This window comes from Melospiza melodia, chromosome 19, assembly GCF_035770615.1.
Source record: "Melospiza melodia melodia isolate bMelMel2 chromosome 19, bMelMel2.pri, whole genome shotgun sequence".
Lineage (NCBI taxonomy): Eukaryota > Metazoa > Chordata > Aves > Passeriformes > Passerellidae > Melospiza > Melospiza melodia.
Window position 1 is genome coordinate 7521859 of NC_086212.1, and position 25959 is coordinate 7547817.

At 49.9% G+C, this 25959-nt stretch overlaps 2 protein-coding genes across 3 annotated transcripts; one reads left to right on the forward strand and one right to left on the reverse strand.

Annotated features, from left to right (window-relative positions):
* Window positions 1-5425: 5425 nt before the first annotated feature.
* Window positions 5426-7320, reverse strand: TP53RK (TP53 regulating kinase). The gene is made up of 2 exons (XM_063172269.1): window positions 6924-7320; window positions 5426-6424 (listed from the first exon to the last, which is right to left on the reverse strand). The coding sequence occupies exons 1-2, from the start codon at window positions 7303-7305 to the stop codon at window positions 5946-5948; spliced, it is 861 nt and encodes a 286-aa protein (XP_063028339.1). The 5' UTR covers window positions 7306-7320; the 3' UTR covers window positions 5426-5945.
* Window positions 7321-12131: 4811 nt separating this feature from the next.
* On the forward strand, window positions 12132-18483 carry SLC2A10 (solute carrier family 2 member 10). Of its 2 annotated transcripts, none has more exons than XM_063172270.1 (5): window positions 12132-12170; window positions 14252-15649; window positions 16696-16818; window positions 17338-17473; window positions 18086-18483. In XM_063172270.1, the coding sequence occupies exons 1-5, from the start codon at window positions 12167-12169 to the stop codon at window positions 18183-18185; spliced, it is 1761 nt and encodes a 586-aa protein (XP_063028340.1). In that variant the 5' UTR covers window positions 12132-12166; the 3' UTR covers window positions 18186-18483. The 2 variants fall into 2 exon arrangements, with proteins under 2 accessions (XP_063028340.1, XP_063028341.1); XM_063172271.1 differs by having other exon boundaries at window positions 18089-18483.
* Window positions 18484-25959: the final 7476 nt, after the last annotated feature.

The window sequence follows — 25959 nt, forward strand, 5'->3', positions numbered from 1 at the left end:
CCCCCATCTCGCCATTTCCCAGCCTTTTTTCTTCTTCTTTTTCTTTGTTTTTCTTTATTAAAAATAAGCAAACGCAACCAAACAAAAGGTCAGCGGCGCGGAGCGGGATAGAGCCATGGGAAATAGCGGAAAAGCAAGAGGAGAAGTCTTGGCTCACACAAGTGTGAGCTCCAGCAGGCAAGCGACGAGCCTTGACTGTACCCTGGGTGTGCTGTCGGGCTGGACCTTAAGGATGCTTCACGAGTCAAAAAGAAAACACAAAAGCTGCCCAATTTGAGCTCCGAGGGTGGATTTTCTTGCCAGCTCTGTCCTGTATTGGGGCCATCAGAAAGAAGATGGGGGAGTAGTGGGGCAGGACAGGATCCCCTCTCCTGACCACAGTGAATCTCAGCAAGTGCTGCAGAAGCTCCTGGTCTTGTCTGAGTGCAGTGAGAGGCAAACAGCTCAGGAAACTGAGCTGCTCCACTATAAAGATGAGCAAGAGATCAAAGCCAAGAGAGCTGCTTTTTGCACAGCCTGGATTCTTGCAATTGAAGGCTAAACAAAGCTGAGTGGTGGGGAGAAAAATGGGAAAGCAAAGTAACACCCTCAGTACCTCAGGAGCATACTCTGAGTGCCATATATGACAGAGAAACCTCTCCATTTCACAATTAATCAGCAATTAATCAGCTCTCTGGAGAGTTACTCCTCCTTGACACCATTCCCTAGATCATCAAGGAAGCTGGAGTCAAATGCATTGGTTTAAAAAGCAGATGTGAGAAAACCTCATCCCCCTTACACAACCCATGAATCACTGGCACACAGGGAACAAGAAATCAGAATGTGGTGGTACAATCAGCAATAGGACTGTGCTCCTGGTCTGCATCCACCTCCTCCCTCTCCTTAACATCATAAATGCAATCTCGCACAAACAGTAACAAATCAGTTAATGCCCGCAGCCATCCCGGGCAGGGGCTAAAGGGTGGCGACATCACCGCTGCGGCTCCTTTCAAACAGCAGAACGGACACAAAAGCTTTTGCCGGGCACTGCCGGGGGCCGCTGGCAAGGCGAGGATCCGGCATCCGCCTGGCGCCGGCCCCGCTGCCCTGCCCCGCTGGCAAATGCACCTTCTGCGGGGCCCAGCAGAGAGCACAGGGCTGGCCCAGAGAGAAATCCAGGAGGATTTTCATCTTGCTTCTCCTGAAGTGCTCAACAACATGGATACAAAGTTTTCATGGCCAAATAAATGAGGAGGAGATTGCTGTGCTGGCTCGATGCTACAGCAGGCTGTGGGAGGAGAAGCTGCTTCATGGCTCGGGTGGTGGTGCATGATGGAGAGGATGGACAGAGGGATGAGTGAAAGCAAAATTCAGGCCAGTAAAACAATGCAACTGCTTAAAACAGGTTCAGTTCACCCAAAATACCCATCAGGCAGAGACTGGGAGCCCGTGTTTGAGTGTGTGCCACATGCCGGACCAAAGGAGCTCTACCAAACCTCTCAAAATCAACCTTGAAAGTTAAAAAAAGCTTCAAAACAATAACAACGAGCACAGTTTGTTCTTTCCCTTATAAGGATACTCATTTCTGGCAGTGTGCAGGGTCAGGGGACAGACAGCATGATCCCTGTGAGTGGTGGCTCAGGCAGGGACAGCCCCAGCCCCTTCCCCAGCCCCTCTGGGCTCAGTGGGGCAGATGCTGGCTCAGCCTGCAGAGCTCCCCAGCCCAGCCCATTGTGCAGGGGCTGCACACTGGTCCTCCTGGCCTTCAGAGGGGAATTAACGTTTAATTAGTTTGTTTTCTTGTAAACTCCATCTCTACCACCCCCATTTCCAGTGCCAGCAGCAGCTGCAGCTGCCCTGTGCCTTCTCTCCGTCACTGGGCTCAGACCACTCCTGGGCTATTTCTTTAAGTTTAGTTTATTGGCAAAAGAAAGGTGCTGTGAAGTGCCCAAAGGTACCACTGTGGGACACAGCTTGTGCTTGGGCCAGGGAGGGGCTTTATTTATCTGTAGTGACCCTCACAGTGAACCCTGGGTTACAAATGAGCTTTTATGCTTTTATTGCACTAACGTGGTTTTCTATCAGCAGTGATGGGAGAAGAGGCTTGCAAAAGGTTATCAGTGTTCTGCATCTTGCAAAACTGGAAAATATCAATTTCCTGCAGACATCAAGGCTTAGACTATAAAAAAGCTCACTGAAAAAAGCTACACCATATATCTTGTATGCATAGTTTTTACATATACACACAGTAACTGCTATCACAGAGCAGCCACTGTCCAAAATTCATGGCAACAGCATTCCCAGATGATTCAACAGTGTCTCCATCCCTGTTTCTTGCTTGAATGGGATTTTTTTTAATGTTTCTTTTTCTTCTTAGTGCTCCTCTAGGTCTCCAACTCATATTTATCTCCAAAAATCCCCTTAGTTCAGTTCTGCCTCCATGGCATCAGTGGGCAAAACAGAACTTGGTCTTATTGTCAACCTCAAGTCGGGCTGGTTGCCACTCCCACCACAGAAACCACTGATGATGTCAGATACCAAAATAAACAGAAAAGGTAATGCCATCAATAATCAGCATTTTCCTCAGAAATACTACACTGCACTTTGTGCTGACAAAACATCTCTATTTCCATTTAATTTGTCTTTCCCTCTTTCCTTTCATTCCTCTTTCCACATCTTATCTGCACCTCCTTGTATTCATGGCATTTTTGAGTGATATCCAGGTGTAGAGCAAGGTCAGGGAGGTGCTGGGAAGCCTCTGGAAATGAAGCTGTTCCCAGCAGGCCTGGAGTTGACGCCCTGAGACAACAATTCACTTTTAAAAGCAAAAATATTCAAGCAGGAGAAAGACCCAGTGATCATCTGCACATCCAGTACACAGATGTAAATACATTCTGCTCAAAGGTTTTCCCTGAACATACAGATTTTCCTGCTGCTAGTGATGGTGGCAGAGAGACCCCCAGTGGCTTTGTGCACCACCAGCCACCACTTGTCACATCCCACAATCTCAGGGTCCCCCCAACAGGCAAGCAAGAAGGTTTTGTGGGGGCTGAAGGACAACACAGCCTTTGGGAGAACAGCCTCTCTGGATAGGACATCACCACTTCCACCAGTGTGGGTTGCAAGGACTTTGTCAAAAGTCAGGCAAACTCTGGAGGAATATTGGTGGCTCAAAAGTGGATTTGCAGCAGATAAACTATTCAGGAAGAAAAAAACCACAAAACCACAAGAAAGAAACTAGGAGTCCTATTTATCTTACAAGAACAGACATGCACTAGACATAAAGACTGAGTGTTAATAATGCAATAGCAAATTATTTTAATAACAACAATAATAGTAATTCAAATCCCTGTGTTTATGAGCACAGAGATGCACAGAAAGCTAACACAGCAGCATGTCAAGCTATTCCCAGCCAACAAAAACTGGAACCTCCACCTGCCCTGTGAACCAGTGGTTTTCATCCAAGGAGGTGCTGCTGCAGACACAGCTCATCCAGAATCACAGAGTGAATTGGAAGGGACCCCCAAGGATCACTGAGTCCAGCTCCTGAGGGGCTGATACAGCTGAGGCTGCAAGATGTGGAGTGAACACTTTGCATGCCCAGAGTGTCCTTTTTGCTGGACATGAACCTGCTGAGATTTTTCAACCTTCAAACAGCAACAGTTCAGCATTCTCTATAGCAATCCATCTGACACGCCCGGCTGAGCAAGAGGAAATATCAACAAGCCCTAACACAGATGTGCAGAAAGTAACACTTATATAACAAGGAGGGGTTTATCACGCAGTGAAAAAACAAAACATTTTGCTTTTCATGACCATTAATGTCCTGCTTTGTTTTGCAGCTCCATCTCGGAGCTGATTTCAGCAGAGGCCAGTCCAGCAGTCCCTGCTCGAAGGGCAGTCCCACGCACAGCTCCCCGGGAGGACTGGCCTGACCGCAGGCTGCCGACCCGGCTCGGGGCACCGCGCCGCCCTGAGCACCTCCCGCGGATCGCCTTTGTTTCTGCTCCGCTGTCCCGCAGGGAGAGCCGCATTTCAACAAACACCGTGATAGCTGGAAACACATTTCTTCAAAGGGCTGTGCAAACAGAACTCAATCCTGGCATCACCGGGAGCGGGGACAGCGCTGTTTGTACAGATGGGGGATGGCAGGCAAGGGCTGCCTCACCTCCGCGGGCCGGCATTCGGGGCTCACATCCCTCCTTCGGGACTCGTGAGCTCAACATCCATCTGCTCCCCACCGTGCCACGACGCTCCCGCAGCCCACGGGACACCCGGGGAGCACCGATCCGAGTGTCGGTGTGCGCTCCGGACTGACCGAAGAGGAGAAGATGCTCCTTCGCGCGACACGGGAAGGAGAACCGAGGAGTGTTCGGGGCACGTAGGCATTGAACAAAACACGGCAGCTAACACGGGCGCTGCAGAGAACGAGGGTGCCTGACGCGGTACCAAAGCTGTGGCTGGGCGGTGGAACCCGTGCCCCACAGGCCGGGGTCGGGCACTCGCCCAGCGGCTTCTCTGGCAAGAGGTGAAATGCGCGCCGGGCACGGGCAGCCCGCCGCGCCAGGACACTTGCGGGCGCGGGACGCGAACCGGCCACCTGCGCGACCAAAGGCGGCGGCGCTGCGGCGGCGCCACCGCGCGGAGTGAGGCCGGAGCTGCGGAGGCGCGTGGTGGTTCTCGGCGCCGCCTGTTCTGTCCCCTCCGCTCGGCTGCGCTGCTCCAAGGGGGCAGGAAAAGCCCTCAATCCTTCTGCCCTGCCTGCCAGAGCAGCTCCTCACAGCTGCCCTCTCTCCTTCTCTCCCCCCTGATCAGTACGGGACTGGCCCGTGGCTGTGCAGAGGCGAGGGACTCCACTCCCTGTTTTTGAAGAGCAGTTTCAGAGCATAAGGGAGTGCACAAGAGCACAGAGGATCTTCCCAACAGATAAAGACTGCCCAGCACAGCAAATCACTCAGCAAGAAGTGGGAATCACAGGAGAACAGAGATTCTTCCTGATGGATAAAGACTGCCCAGCACAGCGAATCGCTCAGCATGAAGTTCACCATTTCTTTCCATCATTACCTGCAGACAATGATGCTCCCACATTCACACCCCAACCTGCTCACAAAGCTGATAATCTCCACTGTGGGGTGTGCGAGATTCTCCTCTGGCACACCTTCCATTCACACTGTTAGATACAGTAAACCGGAAAAATGAAGTAACAGAGAGAAAACATTACATAAAAAAAGACAATTACCACCTACCTCTGCCAACAGCCTACCTGGACAGGCAACAGCAATACCAGCAATCCCCCTTGTAAAGCTCCAAAAGAGGAAATTTACAGCAGGCTTCTTGCTTAAAGTAGAAGTTTCTCAGTAGAAAACTACTCTGGATTAACCAATTTTATTTTTCTTTCAGACAGTGCTATTGACTGAGAGTAAAAAAAGACAATTTACTACCAAAAGAAAATAAAAGCGATTTATATTAGTGTATTCCAGCATTGCCCATGTTCCAGAATTCAGTTCTGAAAATTTTCAGGATGTGTTGAGTCGTTTATAACAGATTTAAACCCTTTGTTGTAAAGTCTCCTGAGAAAAACAACACACTTGTTTTTCTCAGTTACCTTTTGTAGATGCTGTTCTGTAGTCTCTGAAGTAAGAACCTCCCACAAATTTATGGTCTACAGGCCAAGATTGCTCTAGATGGTTCTAACCACACACAGATGAGTAGAATGACACTATGAACTACTTTGTATTAGAAATATTTAACATTTAGGACAGAAGTGACCTCTAATTGTTTCTCTCTTGGCCGTGCCCCAATCTCACAATTACTTCGGTTACTTGATGACACTTAAGACTCTTTCAAGTTTATTTATTTGAAGACACAGTTATCAAAATACTGATCTGTGAAATAAAACCAACTAGAAATATAAATAACGCTCCTTGTAAAACCTACTATTTCTCCATCCCTAACCCCACTCTCTTCTACCCAATCATGGATCTCTTCCTTCCCCTTAGCCGAACCTCATCCAGCTTTTTGATCACAGGACCTGATTTTTTAGACGTGGCTGCGTAGGTCTTTAGCAGAGCTTGGAACATTGCTTCAGTATCTGGATGAGTGCTAATGAAGGCTTTTTCCAGAACATACAAATCAACTCCTTTATCCTCTGGGAGGCCTGAAATAAAACTGAGTCCAAAGTCTATCAACACCAGGTCCAGGTTCTCCGTGGGTGGCCTCAGGAGGAGATTGGCAGTTGTGAGGTCCCCGTGGATAATATCCTCATCGTGCATCCTTGCTAACAGCTCACCCATCTTCTCTGCTAACTTATGGAGGCTGCTGGCATCACTTCCACTCTTTTGTACAGAATAAATATGATCCTGAACAGTAATTGAGTCTACTATATCTTCAAGGTAGATGGAGTTGGTGACATAATCCACGAAGTAGACCGCTGGCGCTGGAATCCCTATTTAAAAGAACAAATCAAATGCCAGCAGCTAATTTACATGATTCCCAGCTTTACTTTAACAAAACACAACCAATAAAAGCTTTAAGCAGAAATGCCAGTTGAGATCACCCCCAGCCACTGGTGATTCACCCCTTGGAGCGGCCTGGCCAACACTCAATCCAAGCCATCTGCACAGCCCCGTGGCTTTACAAGGATTTGGCAGCTCAGCCCCTCCTGGGGGAGCCTCCCCGATAAAACGCGCTCTGGGACACACCGAGGGCAAGATGAGCTTCAGGGGCACCCTGAAAGAGCAGAGCGCGTCGCCCCGGCCTCGGAAGGAGCCCCCGCATCCTTCAGGATGGCGCTGAGTGCCTGAGATCCGCTCTGAGCGACCTGAGGATCCGGGGTGCTGGGTGGGGCTCACATTGTAAGTCCGTGTGTCCCGCCCCGGGATGTGTCTGTCTGTCCGTCCGTCCTGCCAAGCAGCCCCGGCCCTCCCGCTCGCCCCCGTGCCCACCTGCCCGCCGGCACCGCAGCAGCGAGCGCGCCTCCTGGGCCATGCGGCGCCGGCTGAGGCGCTCCTCCAGCGCGGGGTGTCGGTAGCGCTTCGGGACGCGGAGCTTGGCCACGGCGGCCCGGCCGAGGAAGAGCCCGCGGTACACGTGCGCCTCAGCGCCCTGCTGCACCAGCCGCAGCCCCGGCAGCGCCGGCGGCGTCGGCGGCTCCTCCGCCACCACGGCGTCGCCCGCCCCGCACTCCGCACCGTCCGCGGCGGGGTCCGCGGCTTCCAGCTCGGCCGTGGCGGGGCCTACGGGCCGCACGTCGCCCATGGCGGCAGCGCCCGCGGGCCCCGCCACGACCGAACGCGCACCGCCCGCCTCCGTCTGGGCCGCCGCCATCTCTGCGACACACACAGCGCATGCGCGGGGCGCCTGTTCGGTAGTGTTCGGTAATCTCCGGCCATCCTCGGCAGCGCTCGGTGAGAGGTGACGGAAAGCTACGAAGTGCCGAAGTGCCGAAGCGCCGCCCGGCTGTACCGCTCGGCCGCCCCCGCTATAACGCGCTTTGTCCCGCTTTCTTCCAGGGGCTGCCGGCGCTGCTCCTTCCAAACCCCTCCCTGTGCTTCCCTCCGGGAGCCCTGCCGCCCTCTCCTTGCCTCTGGGTAACTGCAGCGTGGTGGGACTCCTTCCCGAGCATCCCCGAGCCGGCGCGCCCTCCCGTGGATTTGCCGGTGCAAGAGCGAGACCTGAAGCCGGCCCGCAAGGGAGATGTTGGACGTGTTTCTTCCTGAGGTGGCAAGTGGGAGCTGGTGGTTCCCCCGAGGCTCTCCCAGCATCACTGTGGATCCCCCCTCCAGGGTTCCAGGGATGTGCCATCATCCCTGCGACACCGCAGTCACGCTGTCACCCCCGCCACTGCAGCATCACCGCGGGGGCTTCACCTCTGGGACATCACTGACTCTTGTTCTTTCATGTGCCAAAAGCCCCTGCTGGAGCCCGTGCAGACGCACTGCAGCTGCCCAGGTGTGGCTGGGAAGGAGAAGGGGCTTGCCCCTAAGGTGCCAGGATCAGCAGCCTGCAGCAGGGCATTCTGTCACCTCGGGTGCCCACGCTGGGCACCACCAAAGCTCCTGCCCCAGCTCTGCCATGGGCCACTCATGCCGTGGGTCAGGATCCCCCTTCCTCCATCAGCCAAGCCCCCACTGCCATCTTATTAAAAAATGGATAAACCTCATTATCCTCAAAAACCTCACCGGAGCAGTTCTTTGGGTTTTATGGCACCCTGAAAACCCACTGCCCCACTGGGTGACCTGTGCATGCTGCAAATATCTTCCTCAGAAGATACAAGAGAATTCAGCCCAGTCCATGTCAATATGTTTTCAATTGTTGCTTTTGGAGGTGCCTCAAGTCCATTTTGTCTTTGTTTTCTCACCCACAGCATTTGTTTCCTTTTCAGAACATTTATATTTTATTAACACATTCCACACAGCTTACATGTCATTGCACGGTGGGATCATGCCTGGCAAATATTTATTTTGCTTCAGTGACAACTTTTAAACAACCTTCCCGAGGTTTCAATGATACAGATAATCCATCCTGCAATTCTGCCCACCCATGGCACCCTCCTGCAGCTGTGGCAGGGCTTCCTCAGGGAATGGGGTGAATTCTCTGTAGGTGGAATTTGCAAATGCCTCAAACACTCAAATAAAGCAAAAGGTTTTCCCTGTGTTGTGAACAGATTTTATCAGAGCATCTGTGCACAGATACCCCCATAAACACACATATACAGCTTATAAGTGCACACACATAGCCTTGGGTTCATTATTCTGGCAAACATGATGGTTTTCTCTCGTGCTGACTAAAACCTCCTCCAGAGCTTTCAAAATATGAAAGAAAATATTTTTGCTTTATTTTCCCCTTTATTTTATTTATTCAAATTTTATCTTCCCTGTGATTTCACTTATTCTTTTCTCTTTTAAAGAAATAAACAGTTGACATAGCCCTTGGAAACTAACTAGAGCCATTTACAATATTTATGGTATCACCCAGTATTTTTATTGGAATATGGAATCACCCCAGAGAACTGCTCTGACTGGTAAATGGTTTCATTATGTAACTTTGTGCTCCTGGTGACAAGCATTTACAAACTCTCCTTTCACAAACGATGTAATTAAGTTAAAAAATTGCAGCTCAGCAAACAAAGCTAATGGGAATCAAGACAGGTCTCATGGGCTGTCCTACAGATCCCTTGGCATCACGTTCAGCCCTGGAAGCAGCTCTCCCAGCTTATTTAGGGATGGAGGCTGCCATCCTCTGAGCTGGACACATGGAAAAAGGGATGAGTTTGATTTGTTGCAGGGTGCCATGCTGGAGGCATCCCTAAAATGTACAAGGGAACAAGATTTCTGGTGGGATCAGCATTGCCAGGGAACCCCCTGGGTTAGGACATCCTAACAGAAAACACCTGCAGCCTGGCATCAGCAGGAGAAACCTCTCTGGGATGTAAATGAACGTGCAATAAATGCAGGTTCCTGTGAGCTGGCTCCATCCAGGCCACTTCTGCCAGCTCAGGGACCATCATTTCCATCAAGAACTGAATTGAGTTTGGTCAATTTGGTCCCCTGAGCCCCTTCCTAAGGGTCAACCATAATAGAAGGAAATACTCTTGAGAGTGTGGTGAGGATTCTTTCTCCTGTTGTATTTGTATTTCAATTTGTGATTTTACAGCCTCTTTCAGCTGCTGCAGCTCAGAGGTAGAAGATAACATTTCCAGCAATCACAGGCAGGTGATGGTGCCAAACACAGGCTGCGGTTCCCGAGGCAGAGCTCTCAGGAGCACATTCCTGTGGCTCAGCCCTGGGATGGATGTGTCAGCCCTGGGGATGATGTTTCAGCCCTGGGGATGGATATCTGAGCCCTGGGGAGGAGCTGTCCGCCTGCCAGGCAGGAACGCGCCCCGCAAGCCCGGCAGCCAGCAGCGAGATAAGGATCGAGATAAGGATCGGAGGGGAAAAGGCACTGCCAAGAGACACGGAGGGCAGAGGGGGAGGAGGAGGAAGGCATCTCAGAGGGAAGCAAGGACAGGAACGTGCCTGCAGGCATGAAGCAGTGGTGGATCCAACCGCCCCAGGGCGTTCTCAGGTGGAGCTTAGGGACAAAGGTGCTGGGGAAAAAAAAAACAAAACAAACCCCAAAAAACCACCACCATCACCAACAACCAACAACAACAACAACAACAACAAAAAACCCAAAACAAAACGACAAAAAAACCAAAACAGTTTTTTTATTGAAAGAGTGATAAAGTTCTGGAATGGTGTGCCTGTGGAGGAGGTGGAGTCACCATCCCTGTATGTGTTTAAACAAAGACTGGATGTGGCACTGGGTGTCATGGTTCAGTTCAGGTGTTGGGGCATGGGTTGGACTTGATGATCTTGAAGGTCTCTTCCAACCTGGTCATTCTGTGAATTCTTTCAGCAGGCCCAGAACACCCACTGGCTACAGAAGGTGTGATAAGAAATCTGTACTTTAAGGACCCCAAATAAAGAATTTTTTTCCCCCCCAAATTATCCCTGCTGCACATCATAGCACATTTTCACCCTTTTCTCCTGAGGGCAATAACCCACAGCCTCCACAGTGTCCATGTGCTGCTGCATTTCTGTACACACTGATGTCATCTTTTTGTCCTCCTTTGGTAAACACACCATAAAGCTCTTCCTGTGCTCACCAAGACCTCACTTTCTTGTTCTCAGTGCTCATAATATTTCTTGTCCTGCCGGAGACCAAGAAGCCTCCAGAAAATGTTCAGGTGGCAGAAAAATAAATGCTGAGTGACCACAGAGAAAAATATAATTTATTCCTTCTCACACTGAAATAATTTGAGAAAGAAGGAATTGTTCAGGCAAATTGGAGATCATGTAGCCAAGAGTGAGTTTGCCCTGAGGCTGATGAGGACTCCAGGTTCTCTCTGGCTTTTTGCCTGGCACGGTGGGGAATAATGAATGAGAGACATCTCATCCAGTTCCTAACACAGCTCACCCAAAGTGCCTTGGCTTGAGCTCTGGGGGCCAGAGATCATGGGCAAGATCACTGCATGCCCTGCATCCCCAAATGTGGAACATTAGCCCAGACACAAACATGTAGTGTTTGCTGTCTGCCATGAGCTGGTTCAGCTTTCAAGTGGCCACCCTGTTCTTAGCAGGTTTCTGTGGCTTTCCAGCCAAGCTACCTAAAAACATGAATAAACTGTCAATCGCTTATGCACTTTCTGGAGGCTTCCTTGTCTAGAGAGAGCTGCACAAGAGCAGCTCTGCTGGCAGTGAGGAGATTTCTGTTCCTCCAGTGAGACAGGCTGGGGACAGAGCTGACATTCCAGCCACCAGAGCCACATCCTCATTTCTGGACTGTGAAAAATGCGTATTTTATGATTGGCTTTTCGCAAATATTAAAATTAATATTATATGTGTTGTGTTAGAAAGTAATGCTGTATTAATTCTCTTAAGTAGAGTGTTAAATATAGTTTTAGGTTATAACAAAATGTTAAAATAGAAACTATGCTATGTAGGATTTTTTTTTGTTTTTTTAAAGAAAGGATTTGCACTGAGATAGCAGTCACAGGATACCTGAATCTTTCAGAGAATTTATTGCTCCATTATCAGGAGAAATTAATTTCTCCCCACCTCGCTCAGGCAGGATTATGAGGAAGAAGTTGACACTGACCAGACAGAATCCTGTGTTTGAATGGAATTTATGCATCATGTATGAGGTGTATGAATATGCAACAGGCTGTTGCTTTTAAGGGTTAATCCTCTGTTAACCTGGGTCCTTTTTCAGGCTTATGCTGCCCAGAAAAAGGTACCCGGACATCTCTAACTCTTTGTTTCTATTGTCTCATATTGCCCTAATCCAAATTGTCCACATTATTATTACTCTAACTGTATTACTATTTTTATAACATTTTATTAATATTAAACTTTTAAAATTTTAAAAACTAGCGATTGGCGTTTTTCACAAGGCCCTAATCACCGCGCACCTCCGTGTCCCGGCCACCCCTCCGGGCTCTCCCATCCCCGGGGACCCGGCTCCGCTGCCGGCTCCGCTCCGGGGCGGTGCAGCGCCCCCGGGCCGGGACCCCCGCCCCCGAGAGGGGCGGGCAGGGCGCCTACAAGCCCCAGGCTGCCCGGCCGGGGGCAGGGCACAGCGACGTGGCTGCGGCCGCTCCGGCCCCGCTCCGCCCCGCGGCGCTCCGGGGCTCGGCCCCGCCATGGGTGAGTGCGGGACGGGACGGGACGGGACGGGACGGGGGCGGCCGGGGAGGGACGGGAACGCGCTGCCCCGGGGAGACATTTCCAAAAAAAAAAAAAGTTTTCAACTTTTCCTAAAGGCTTGGGTGCATCCCCCGCCCCTTCCTTTCTTTCCGTGCTGTTTTTAGCGGTCCCGGCAGCGCGTACAGCGAGCGTCGGAGCCAAGGAATTTCCTGTGGTTCGTTCCCGGGGCTGTCCCGGGAGGGAGCGGGTTAGGGAGCATGGAGGGAGCTGGGTTTGCTGTGCCGTGCCGACTGTTGGCCTCAGCATTGGTGTGAGCAGAGCCCGGGTCAGCCCCGTGCCAGCCCAGCCCCAGCCCGGCCGGACAGCCGGTCACTGCCCTGTCCTGCAGCACGGTCCTCCCACCGCTTTGCTGGAGGGAGAAAATCGCCTGGCACAGCTCCTTGCTCCTCCAAACCTCGTGTGGAGATCGTGAGAGTCCTCAAATTCCCCAGCTACATCAGAATAGACGATACACTAACTGGATTTCAGTCAAAGTTCATAAGCCCCGAGTGCTTATTGAGTTAACAAGACATGCAGCAAAAGCTGATGAAATCAGCCATGGGACTGTCTGTGCCTAATAGAATTTGTGGCCTGAAGCTAATGAGATGGCCACTTGTGCCTTGTGTTCTCAGCAGATATTTTTTCTAATTGTCTGCATAACATGGACAAGGAGTGCTAAAAGCAGCGCAGATGGTCACACAGAGCATGGTGGGAAGGACTGGGATAGCTGGGATGGCATAAGTAGCACAAATGAGGGTTGGAGAATAAATAAAAATAATTGTATTTATATACAGCCATCACTGATAAATAGCCTTTATTGATAACGGTAATTAAAGGCCAAGCAGAGACACTTCCCATTAAACACAGCTTGTGACAGGAAAAAAGTCCTTCAGCAGGGTGAGAAAAGTTTCCACAGTCTGGTGGTTGTGCCCACATTTTTTCCATGTACAGTCTACCAAAAGTGTGAGTATTTCTAATTAAATGAAAGAATGCAGATAGCATTTCATGCTGCAATACAGCACAAACCCCAAAACTAGTCCACTTCACGTATGCTTCAAAAGTGTGATTGGAGGTGAGGTCAGTGTCACTTCTGTCCCCAGAGGTCCCCACATCAGCTCTTGCTCCCGTGCAATCCCTGCTGGTGGAACATGGCTCATGGCTCACACATGGTCACCCCCTCATCCCCTCCCCATGGTGAGAAGCATGTGCAGCACCTTGGTTTTATAAGGTTGTTTGGGGTGGGTTAGTTTGAGTTGCTTTTGTTTCTGTTTTTGCCTTATTTTAGCTAAATTTGCATATTTGGGAAACTGGCACACTCAGCCCTGTGGGAAGGGCAAGGTCACAGAGTCACTTCTTGTGTTTGAGGGTGGCGACAGTAAACTTTTCAGCTCACAGTGATGTTTGTCCTGTGGGCCTGGACCAGCCTGAGGACACTGCAGTTGATTTGGAGATCCTGGGAGCTGTGGAAGGAGAAATGAAGAAATCAGGGCGACCCCACAGAGGGTTCAAGATTAACTAAAGGAGGAAATAGAGGAAAAAAAAAACTTTTTTGAGCAGGGCTTTTAACCACAAGATATGAAGTAAGAATGCAAAACCTGCAGGGAGAGCTGGTCATACCATATGCACTGAAATGTGAAAATGATAATGCAGAACCAGAAAGCAGAAGCTGCATTTCCTGCCCAGAACACAATTTGTAGTTACAATCAAGAGATACCACAGAGGATCCTACTGTACAACTCCAGGCATTGCAAATCACTGTCCTGCACTTAAAAACAAGTCTTAACTCTGTTTAAAAGTCCTCATTTCAAAGTTCTGCACCCCAAATGAGTACCCCTGCAGTTAGTGGAAGTCTGATGGGTTGTGTGACTGTCTGCAAGTGCATCTATACATGTGACTTAGTGACCTGTGGGGGAATTCCACATCATGACTTTGTTGATGGAAAACTGTGGTTGTCCTGGGAGAGTTCTTCCAGCCTGTGCATGCTGACAGCTTGTTTTATAGCATCAGAAAACTGAACCTAGCACTGCTTGCTTGTTTTCCAGGTCGTGCTCTGCTGATCCTGCTCTTGTCCGGAACAGTGTCTCTCTTGGGTGGGCTGATATTTGGATATGAGCTGGGGATAATCTCTGGAGCACTGCTGCAGCTGCAGGCAGACTTTCAGCTCAGCTGCTTCCAGCAAGAGGTTCTGGTGAGCGCCGTCCTCATCGGAGCCCTCCTCGCCTCCCTGGCCGGGGGCATCCTCATCGACCGCCATGGCCGCAGGAGAGCAATCCTGGTCAGCAACCTGGTGCTGCTGGTGGGCAGCCTCATCCTCACCCTGGCCAGGTCACTCACCGTGCTGGTCATTGGGAGAGTGACCGTGGGCTTTGCCATCTCTGTCTCATCCATGGCCTGCTGCATCTACGTCTCAGAAATGGTGGCTGCTCACCAGCGAGGCCTGCTGGTGTCTCTCTATGAGGCAGGAATCACCGTGGGCATCCTGCTGTCCTATGCACTGAATTATGTCTTTGCAGACGTGGATGAGGGGTGGAGGTACATGTTTGGGCTGGCCATTGCCCCAGCAGCCATGCAGTTCCTCAGCATCCTCTTTCTCCCAGTCAACCCAGTTAAATTAAGCTCATGGGACTCAGACTGCCAGAAGGGCCTCATCCCATTGCAGGACACAGAGGGCAGAGCAGCAGCCAAGCGGGAGCCCTATCAGGAGAAGCAGTACTCATTTCTTGATCTTTTTAGGACCAGAGATAACATGAGGAGGAGAACTCTGGTGGGCCTGGGGCTGGTGCTGTTCCAGCAGTTCACTGGGCAGCCCAATGTGCTGGGCTACGCCTCCAAAATCTTCCACTCGGTGGGGTTCCAGAGCAACTCCTCAGCCATCCTGGCCTCCGTTGGGCTGGGAGCCATCAAGGTGGTGGCCACGCTGGTGGCCATGGCCTTGGCAGACAGGGCAGGCAGGAGGGTGCTGCTCATGGCAGGCTGTGTGGTGATGGCCATGTCTGTCACCACCCTGGGCCTCACCAGCCGCATGGCTCCTCTGGCCATGGCCAGGGACTGCAGGGCAGCCACGGGCCCCAATGCATCCCAGAGCCTCAGCCAGCACCCCCTGACCCCACCTGTGCTCCCCCAGGCTGCTGTGTCACCTGTCCCAGCTGTGTCACCCATCCCACCAGCGTCAGGTGCTGCCAGAAGCCAGGCAGGCCCTGGTTTTGCTGCCACAAGGAGCCTCACAGAAGTTTTTGCCCGCACCCAAAGCAAAGAGGTTGTTCCTGATCCTTCCCTCACTCAGAAAAGGGACTTGGCAGGTCAGTCCCGGAAAGGAGCACTGGAAAGCACCAGCCCTCCCCTCAGTGCTGCTCCCTGGGAACAACATACGGCCTTAAATTGGATTACACTGCTGAGCATGATGGCTTTTGTGAGTGCCTTCTCAATTGGATTTGGGCCAAGTAAGTGTGGTGTTTATCCCTGCATTAACCCAGAGAATGAAACTAGGGCTGGTCTGCAAGCTGCCTGCCTGAACCATTCCTTGTGTATCTGCTGTGCTGAGCAGCTCACTGTCTGAGAACTGGAAATATGTCCCCTTCTGTCCCCTCAATCATTGTCTAGCACTGCAGCTCTGTCAGCTACTGCACTGGAGTAACTTTCTCTTCCATGCTATTCACTACCCTTATAAAGCTGTTTTTTTCTCTGAAGTTCAATGGAAAATCAGTGCATCCTACAAACCCTACAAGCACTACATAAACTCCCTGTCACCCTGGTGAGGAGGAAAATACAGGGCTGAGGACAGAGGGACTGAAGGGCTTCTGCTGTGTGATTATGAGAGTCAGTGCAGAACTGGAAGTTGAACCTCTTTTGAAGTTTCTCAATACCAATTGGGGTTCTTTTATTCCATTTATTATTAGGTTTTTTTCATCAGATGAGATTAAAGATTAGTTCTTGCTTCCATGTAAGTTCTACTATTTTCTGGCATTTAAATGCCTTGATGTGAGAAAACAGCATTTAACTCAAGAAAAGAATGTTAGGTGAGCAAGTCTCATGGGTTTGATAGCCACCCTGCAAATTATTTCAAGCAAAATAACCCCAGGATGAGAGAGACTTAAAGATATGTATTGCTTTAACTCTGATTTTAGCCCAAATGCAATGTTGTCTGCCTAATTCCACCCTTTTCTCATTTCTTTATAAAGAGCATGACCTGACAGCAGGCCTGTCGGGTCTCTTCATCTCCTGTGCATGGAATGACCAGCTACCCTGCTTTCTCCTTTACTCCCTGGGCCTGTTTATTGCTATTTCATTCCTGCATGAAGCATTGAGCCCAGGAGGTTTGAAGGGTTCTGCTGTGATCAGCCTCTGAGATCGATGAATGTTTGACACCAGCAGCAGTGGGTGCTGGCTGAAGCCAGAGTTTAAACCCCCTGCTGGAATCCCCCTTGCCCATTTCCCAAACAAATTGCTTAACTCCACGCTGTCTTTGTGATCTCTCTGATCTATGCAGTGACCTGGCTGGTCCTGAGTGAGATTTACCCTGCTGGGATAAGAGGAAGAGCCTTTGCCTTCTGTAACAGCTTTAACTGGGCTGCTAATTTACTGATCAGCCTCTCCTTCCTGGACCTTGTTGGTAAGTAGCCCCTTCCCTTCCCTCTGGTTAGGGAAGGCCACCATAAGCCATTTGGAGATTTAAGTGGCATTTTGATCCGTGAGGACTTGAAGCTGGAATAGGTGTGACCCTTTGCTACTGAGAGCAGGAAAGCCAGGCACCAGCAGCTCTGCTCAGAGCCTCTCATTTATAAAAATCACCAATTGCCCACTGGGCTGCACTGTAGCACCACAGTTTGAGGAAACACAGAGCCTGCAGCTTCCACACAAGCAGCTTTACAGCCCTGCTCAGCAGGCACTGCTGGTCCTGGCCCTCAGCTGCCCTCTTCCCCCTGCTGCTGGCAAAGCCTGGCATGCACCAACCTTTCCCTTTGCCAATTCTCAGTCCAAACCTTGTAGATAAGGAGTTCCTCAACCCTCTTGAAGGCTTCACAAAATAAGGTGCCCCTGTCAGGCACCAGTAAGCACCTCACAGTAAGCAACCAGTTTCCTTTGTACCCCACAATGTGACTCCTACACTCACACACCTGAATCTCTGCAGATGCCATTGGATTCTCTTGGATGTTTCTCCTCTATGGGCTGATGGGAGTGATGGCTGTTGTGTTCATTTACCTTTTTGTGCCTGAAACAAAAGGACAGTCCCTGGAGGAGATAGAGCAGCAGCTCTCCAGGAAAAGGTAGGTGTGCTGCTGTCCCAGCAGGAGTGCTGCCTTTGGGGGCTGCCCACTGCCAGCCCCTGGCCTCTGTGGCATTGCTACTGAGGAAATAGAAAATGTCACGTTTGTGGCAGGGCTGTGGGACAGGGTGGGAGAGCTGCAGTGCCTTCATCAGCAGCTCACTGCCCTGTGCTGCTGGAGGGCAGTAGTAACACTCAGGAAAAATGAGTTAAAAACCAGGACTCATGGTCGAGGAGAGGAGACCAGGACCACAACATGGGACAGGAAGGTCAGGACTGGGAGGAGGCAGGAGGGGAGGATAGTCCTGTCCTTTCACTTTAGAATAATCCCAAGCTAATCCTTCTCCTCTGAGGCAGAGACATGCCCTGGAACATGGGTTCCCACCTGGTGATTTTCACACAAAGTTTGTAATGGACTAGGGAAGATCAAAATGTGGTTTTGGCATCCTGGTTGTGATGGAGATGGCAGGGCAGGCCCTGCTGGAGCAGGGGAGATGGTGCTGATGCCAAGGGGAGGGAGCACACAGCCCTGGGGCAGGAGGGGTGGCTGCTCTCAGCCCCTGCCCAGCTCCTGCTGCTGCAGCTGCTGCTCCTGACCTTCATCACTGCCCAGCAGGGTGTGGGAAGCAAATGTGTTTAAGCAGAGACGTGGAAGGGGAGCCAGCTGCACACATGCACTGTACCAGAGAGTGGAGCACTCCAGCAGCACATGAAACCAGCCCACAGCATCGAGTGTGAGGAGCTTCACCAGCAGAGGAGCAGGCTGGGCCACCAGGACACTTCTCTGGGCCTTGAACTGGTGACTCTGGTCAGTGACAATTCTCCCTGCAGTGCCCTGGATCTGGGAACACACCAACAGCATGTCCTTTGGGTCCTTGGAGAATCTCTGTTCCCAGGCAGGGAATACATCCTTCCTTTGATATATTTTAATTTTTAATAATTTGTGTCTCCTAGCATTTAAGAGATTCATGTTTTTATACACAGCAATTAAAGCACGGCTTTTGCTGACAATTTCTCCATCTCTGAGGCTCCTTTGTGAGCAGGGTGTGTTATTTTCCAGGTCTCTGGTACACCGGGATGGGGCTGGGAGGGCTCCCCGCACTGCACCGGCCCTGCCGCCAGTGGGCAGCCGGCACCACCCGCTCGGTCAGACCCGCAATGCCCAAAATCAGAGCCCCACACCCCCGGAGCCCCTTCCCTGCCTCCCCGGGGCCTGGCGGGGCCGGGCAGGAGGGATTTGCCAGCGGGAATTGGGGGTGCTCTGCCTGGGGGTGAGCAGGGGACAAGGCAGAGATGAGGATGCTGGGGTGTCACAGGGACCTGGGGCAGAACAGAGGATGGGAATGCTGGGGTGTCACGGAGGGACAAGGCAGGCAGAGGATGGGGATGTTGGGGTGTCAGGGGATCAGGGGCAGGGCAGAGATGGGGATGCTGGGGTGTCAGGGGATCAGGGGCAGGGCAGAGGATGGGGATGCTGGGGTGTCAGGGTGACTCTTGGGGCCTTTCTGGGTCTCTGCAACCCCGGGATTGTTAAAAGTTTCTTTTCCCAGCCTGGTGCTTGAAGAATGAGTTGGAGTTCTTAATTTCTCAGTCTCAAGGTTGTTTATTGTATCTTATCCATAAAAAATTTTCTCCTGCCCTGCCGAGGTCCGTCCAGCAGGGCAGTTCCAGGCACTCTGCCTGCCCCCAGGGCAGTGTTATGGCTTTATACTAAAAACTACATGTACAATGTTTACAATTACTTCCCAATACCTATCACCTATGTTAGACAGTGAGCTTCTACCTAAACCAATCCAAAAGTGCCACCATCACAGCAGAAGATGGAGGCCAAGAAGAAGAAGGAGAAAGGCTGGACACACCCAATTTCCACCATCTTGCCTCCTGAACCCCCATACCAAAACCCCTAAAATCTACTCTTCCACCCTGTGATAACTTCACTAATATTTTACTTACACTGTTGTGGCTTGCAGATCTTCATACAAGGTTGGTAATTTGCCCCACAGGTCATAATCAAACCCACAGGTGTTTTGGGCTCTGTGCCAGGGTCTCTGAGCCCCCTGGCAGGGGTCCTGGCCATCCTGGACAGCCAGAGGGATGTCCTGAGTTCCCACATTGGACCAGGGGCAGGGCAGAGGATGGGGATGCTGGGGTGTCACAAGGACAGAGGCAGCAGGCAGGGCTGGCTGTGCTGAGAGAACACCCAAATTAGCTCTGGGGCCAGCAGACAGGGCTGAGGACAGTGCCAGGTGCTGGGGTGATGGTACAGAAAGCTGTGAGACAGCTCCTGGTAAAGGGGCTCAGTGAGGCCAGGGTGAATATAAAATGAGATTAGAGAAGTTAGTCAGCTCAGTGATCCATCAGGAAGGAATAAAAAGTGGGTTTGGGTACAATAAAGGGTCTCCAGGACCAAGCAGTGCAGGGAGGGCTGCTGCTGTGGGTTTGGTGGGGAGAGGTGCACAGGACCTGCTTCACAAGGTGTTTGTGGCAGAGCTGGTCTCTGCTAGTGACCACAAAAAAACCTTTAATGCTGTAGTGGGAGAGTGCACACCAAATAAATCCAGCCTGGGGCTCTACAATTTCAAGAAAGGGAACTATGAAAAAAGAAGGTGATTAGTCAATAACAACAAACCAAAAAAGAAGCAGGCAGAAAGCAAGGAGCCTGCAAGCAGTCTGGAGGTGATTAAAAAATGCTCTGTTAAAGCCTAAGCAAAACATGTGCCACAACTCAAAAAAGAACTAAGAGGTCCTAAAAATCACCCTGTCTGACTCACTGCTAAGGTTAAGGAGGTATCACAGGGAGAAGGTCAGTGTTTGAAAAGTGAAAAGGTTTCCCACAGGAAGAGAAAAGGAAAAGCCATAAAACATGGCAAGTAAAGAGCAGACAGAAAAGACAGCTAAAAAAGACCATGAAGATTTTGCAAAGATCTTGCAAGTATCTTCTAAAAATCTTTATTTAACTATATCAAAAGGAAGAAACTGGCTGGGGAGCCATTGCTCAATACAAAGATGCACCAGGGTGCCAGGGAGGATGAGACATGATGAGCTTGGGCACAACTGAGTGTTGTTCTGCACTGCTGCAGGAATTTGGAAGAACCTCATGGCCAGTAAATTAGAGGCACTGGATCAGTGTGACTTCCCAAATAGCTGCAGTACCTGAGGGGTGGCAGGTTCTAGTGCAGCTCTCAGGTGCAAACCAGGCTCTGGAAGGGGACCTGGGAGCTGCAGGGGTCAGTGTCACCTCTGTCCCTGGGTCTGCACCAGCAGCAAGCACATGGGCAGCTGGGACAGAGCCAGCACACAGGGATGCCAAAGAGGGAAAGCTTCCCTTGCCAGCATACTGGGACTTTAGGAATATATCAATTATTCACGTGAATAGGGAGGACCCAATAGACAGAACAGATGAAAGATTTTGTCAAAATTATTTTTAAAAAACATTTACATTGCCATGGGATTGAAACAGTGCTTCTTTTATGTATTGAAACCTCTTTAAGGATATTCCTGTCTTGTAGGTAGTAAAGTGCAAGCTTTAACAGGCAGTTTTTGAAGATAAATGAGATTCAGCAATCAGACTGCCCAAGAATCTCTGTTGGGTCTGGTTTTATTCAGCATCTTCAGTGTTGGCAAGGGAATGGACAGCAAAATCTCCAAGTTTGTGGATGATACTAAACTCTTTTAGGAATGAACACATTTTGCCATTGACAAAAGTTTCTGTAAAACTCTTAGAAATGGGAATGAGTGGCAAAAAGGGCAGCTGGGTTGGGTGTGGTGGGGCATGCTGCAGGCTGGTGCCAGAGGCCCCTGAAGGCTGGCTGGGGTCAGCATGGATGGCAGGAGGGCTTGCCTGGGTGAGTTGGCTCCCTCCATCATCATCTAACTGGACAAATGTGTCCCCACTCCAAATTTTGACCCATTAACATAGCAACAGGCTGTTTCTCTTCTTCCCTCCCCTGAGGCTGAGACCTCATAAGACCAGAGGATACAGAAATGCTTGAGGCAGTGATAAATCTTCTTTAGTGGGCTTTTATTTCCTTTTCTTTCACAATATTTTCTTTAGTTTCCTAGCCAAATTTTTTCTAAGGAAAGATTTCTGACTTCCTTTGAGCCACAGCTCAACATCTGTCCACATCGGGGGCTGAAGTAATACACTGTTAAGGGGTTTTGATGTCAAGCCCAAAGCCCCACCAGGGATTTCTGCAGCTCTCCCCTTTCCTCCCTCCTCCTCTTCAAACAGCCTTTCATTTGCTCTCGCTAAGTGTGCTGTCATGCCTTTCTTTTTGCCCCGGTTGTGCAGACAGCCTTGCAGGCAGGCAGGTTTGGGTGAGGGATGCTGTGAGCGGTGCGAGGGGCGGGCGGTGCTGAAATGGTCCAGGCGCGCATCCAGCCCGGCTCGGATCGGCCCCTGCCTGCCCCCGAGGTGCTGCTGGATAATCACGGCACTCACAGAGCCCCGCCAGGCCCAGCCCACACACACACACCGCCTGCTGCTCAGGGTGGGCAGGGAAAGATCAGCGGAGCATCCCTTGGAGAGATGCAGAGGAAAGGATGCAGGAGGATTCGGGCTGGGCGCAGGGATGTGTCACTCCTGTGCCGAGAGTGACACAGGAACAGGCAGGAGGCAGGATTGGAGAAAGAGCAAAAAAAAAGGTTTTATTCAAGAGAACCGTGCAGTTTTTATAATGACACAGGAACAGGCAGGAGGCGGTAGTGTAGAAAGAGCAAAAAAAGGCTTTATTCAAGAAAACTGTGCAGTTTTTATAGTAATATGATAGATTCTATTTGATTGGCTGTGAAAAATGCCAATCACTTGTTTTTAAAATTTTAAAAGTTTAATAGTGATAAAATGGTTATAAAAGTAGTAATACAATTAGAGTAATAATAATGTGGACAATTTGAATCAGGACAATATGAGACAATAGAAACAAAGAGTTACGGGTGTTTGGGTACCTTTTTCTGGGCAGCATAAGCCTGAAAAAGGACCCACGTTAACAGAGGATTAACCCTTAAAAACAATAACCTGTTGCATATTCATACACCTCATACATGATGCATAAATTCCATTCAAACACAGGATTCGGTCTGGACTTCTTCCTCATAATCCTGACGGTGTCATCTCGCCCGAGTGAGGTGGGACAAGTTCATTTCTCCTGATAATGGAGCAATAAATTCTCTTTCTCTGAAAGATTCAGTCCTGTGGCTGCTACCTCAGTGCAAGTCCTTTCTTTAGAAAAAAAGTATCCCACATAGCATAGTTTCTATTTTAACATTCTGTTATAACATAAAACTATATTTAACACACTACTTAAGAGAATTAATACAGCATTACTTTCTAACACAACACATATCACGTTCATTTTAATATTTGCCAAAAGCCAATCATAAAACACTAATTTTTCACTTTGGCTAATTAACAAAAACACCTTTCTCACACACCGTCCTTGAGAAGAACCGAAAGAAGAAGCAGAAAAATACCACCTGCAGATTGTTTATACTTAACAAGTTATCACATCCTTACAATTCCCTAAAAATTCTCACAAGCTGCTGTGAGAAACTCTTGCTGTTTCTCTTTGTCTGTCCCATGGCATCCACAGGGGTGCTGCAGAGCCTGGTGGCCCAGGGAAGATGGCTGTCAGGCCACCAGATCTTTCAAAAGCACCAACAAGCCACCCTCCACTCTTACATGTGCCATATTGAAAATCTGAATGATGTGAAAAATAAGTACAAACTTTGGCTGGCCCAGACTGACATTAGGAATTGTCGCTGTAGGACACGAAATAAAATGACATACACACTGGAACCTCCAAGGAAAGAGAAGGGAAGTTTATGTTTTGACTCTAACATTTATAGACTTTCAAAAGTGAAAATGGATTGGAGGATGAAAGTGCCACCTCTCCAATGACACTGGACAAAACAACAGTCCATCAAATTTCTCCTCCTCCAGAGAAGAATGTAAAACAATAATTATTTACATTAAAATGCGTGAGAAAGTTTGTTACAAGAATGTAAATATTAGCAGGCTTAGAAGAACTTAGAAGAACAGGGAGACAAGGAACCAGCCTGTCAAGGGTGATGTGAAGTGGCAGTGGCAGCCTGTACCATCCCTGAGCCCGCAGTGTCCAGCTGTGTAACGTGATCCAGGTGACAGGCTGAAAGCAGAGCAAGGTGTGAGTCCCCGCTGCAAATATTCCCACAACTCAGCAGAGAAATGTGGGATGTGAGTCCACATCCCTTTAGTGCATGTGAAGGCAGCAGGCTCAAGGGCTGGATCCTGCTTAGTGTCTGCTCGGGGGGATACAGAGCTGGCTGAAAGGAGCCAGAATACGTGAAACACGATCACTGGAAAAAATACAAACCAGAAGATGGGCTGTTTAATGCACTACAGATCCAGCAAAACAACCAGAGCTGAACAAAAACCAGTCCTCATACAGGAACAAAGATACCAGCTCAACCCAGGCTAAACCTGGAAGGAGATGGGTGTGTTGTGCTTTGTTAGCTTGTGTGTCTCCAGGCACTGTGTGGGTCAGACCAAAGCCTGAAACATGGCTGGTGCTTCCTCCTTTTATTGCATCTCTCCCCTCTGCAGAGCTGCTGCCAGCACCAGCACCTCCAGGCTTTTCACGTTTGGTATCAATGGCCTGTGCCCTGGTTCTCCAGTTTTGGTATCTACAGCCTGTGCCCTGGTTCTCCAGTTTTGGTATCTACAGCCTGTGCCCTGGTTCTCCAGTTTTGGTATCTACAGCCTGTGCCCTGGTTCTCCAGGTTTGGTATCTACAGCCTGTGCCCTGGTTCTCCAGGTTTGGTATCCATGGCCTGTGCCCTGGTTCTCCAGATTTGGTATCCATGGCCTGTGTCCTTGTTCCTCCTGCTCCATCTGGCCTCCTCCTGGGCCCAGCTCCCCCAGCCCTGAGCTCTCCTAATCAATGAGCAGAGGGAAGAAGGAGAGTTGCTGTCACTGCTAATTACAGCAGCAAAGCACAGACACAAAGATAAGGTCCCCACCCCTCTGCTGATGGTTTGCAGGATGAGGTGCTCTGACAGGTCACCCACCCAGAAGAGCCTGCTGTCTGTAGTGAGGGACACAAGATATCTTTGGCTGGGCTGGGGGTGAGACCTCAGGTGCAGCAGGAGCAACACCAAGACCATTGCTCCTCCCCTGGACCTTCCAGAGCAAATTCAGTTTCCAGATCATCAAGATTCACATCAGTGCCTTTACCAGGAAGTTTTCAATTTTTCTTCATGTACTTTTCAGCCACTCTCACCACTGGCAATCCTCCTCTCCTTTGCCACCATGACAAGAGTTGCAAGGAGCCATTTCCACTTGTAAAGGTCCTCTGCAAGGGTCTGGGGGAAATGCTGAGGTTCAGGTGCCACAATCCCTGCTACACCCCTGGCATTGTCCCAGCTCACTCACAGCCTCTGGGGTCACAGCCATCCTTTTGTTCTCACTCAAACTCACAGCTGAGTGCTGGTGCACGATGTGAACTCCTGCAGCAACACAAATAAAATGTCAGCACCATAACTATTAATAGTGTTTCTATTCCTGCTGCCATTAGGATGGCTTTTGCTACTATTAGTAATAATATTTACATATGCAAAACCACAGATGCAAAACAGATGTTTTGGTTGGGATCTCTGAAAAAAAATTGTCTCTGCCACATATATTTATGACAAAGATGGAGGGTTAACCACACAGAGTGCCATATAGAGAACAAATAGATGGGGAAAAAGAATGAAATAATTCCTTCCATATTCCTAACAGAGGCCAAAACTTATCCATTCCCTCTCTCTGCTTCTCTCCTTTCCAGCATTTGAGACTTTTCCAATACCAAGCCAGGGATGGTTTCCATATTTGTTCAGACTTGTCTAGTTTTATTTTCCAGTTCAGCTATTTTTTCAGATGCAGCTTTTCCTGATGGATGGAAAATACAAAAGGAATTGCTCATCTGCTCCCTGCAAGCTTTTTCCTGACCACTGGGAAGCTCAGGCACTATTCCAGCCCTGGACTAAACCTTGCCTTGTGGAGAAAACTTGATCCTTGTTTGCTGAGTTCACACGTCTGGGAATAATTTAAACTAAAGGGAAAAGTAAAAGTGAGAAGGACTAGCACTGTCTCTGAGCCCACCTCATTCCCTGCAGCAGGCAGCCCTGCCTGGGAGCATGGCTGTGGCCCTGGATGGGGAATGATCACATCCCCAGAGCTGGCCAGTACTGGAAAGCAACAGAGTGGCAGCTCAGGGCAGGGCAAGAGTTCTGGCACTTTCACCAAAGCTTGTTTCACAGAAAGAGAGAAGAACAGAATCTGCCAGCACCAGGGCATCCCCCTCTGCTTTTGGCAGGGGCTGGTGTAGGATTCAGGGACATAGCCAGGAGGATGAGGAAAAGCAGAAGGGCAAGGCTGAGACAAGTACCTCTCTCAAAGGCATTGATGAGTGGCTTTGCACTGGGGTTATGCAGAGCCCACCAGCACAAACAGCTTCCCTGTGAGCCTGC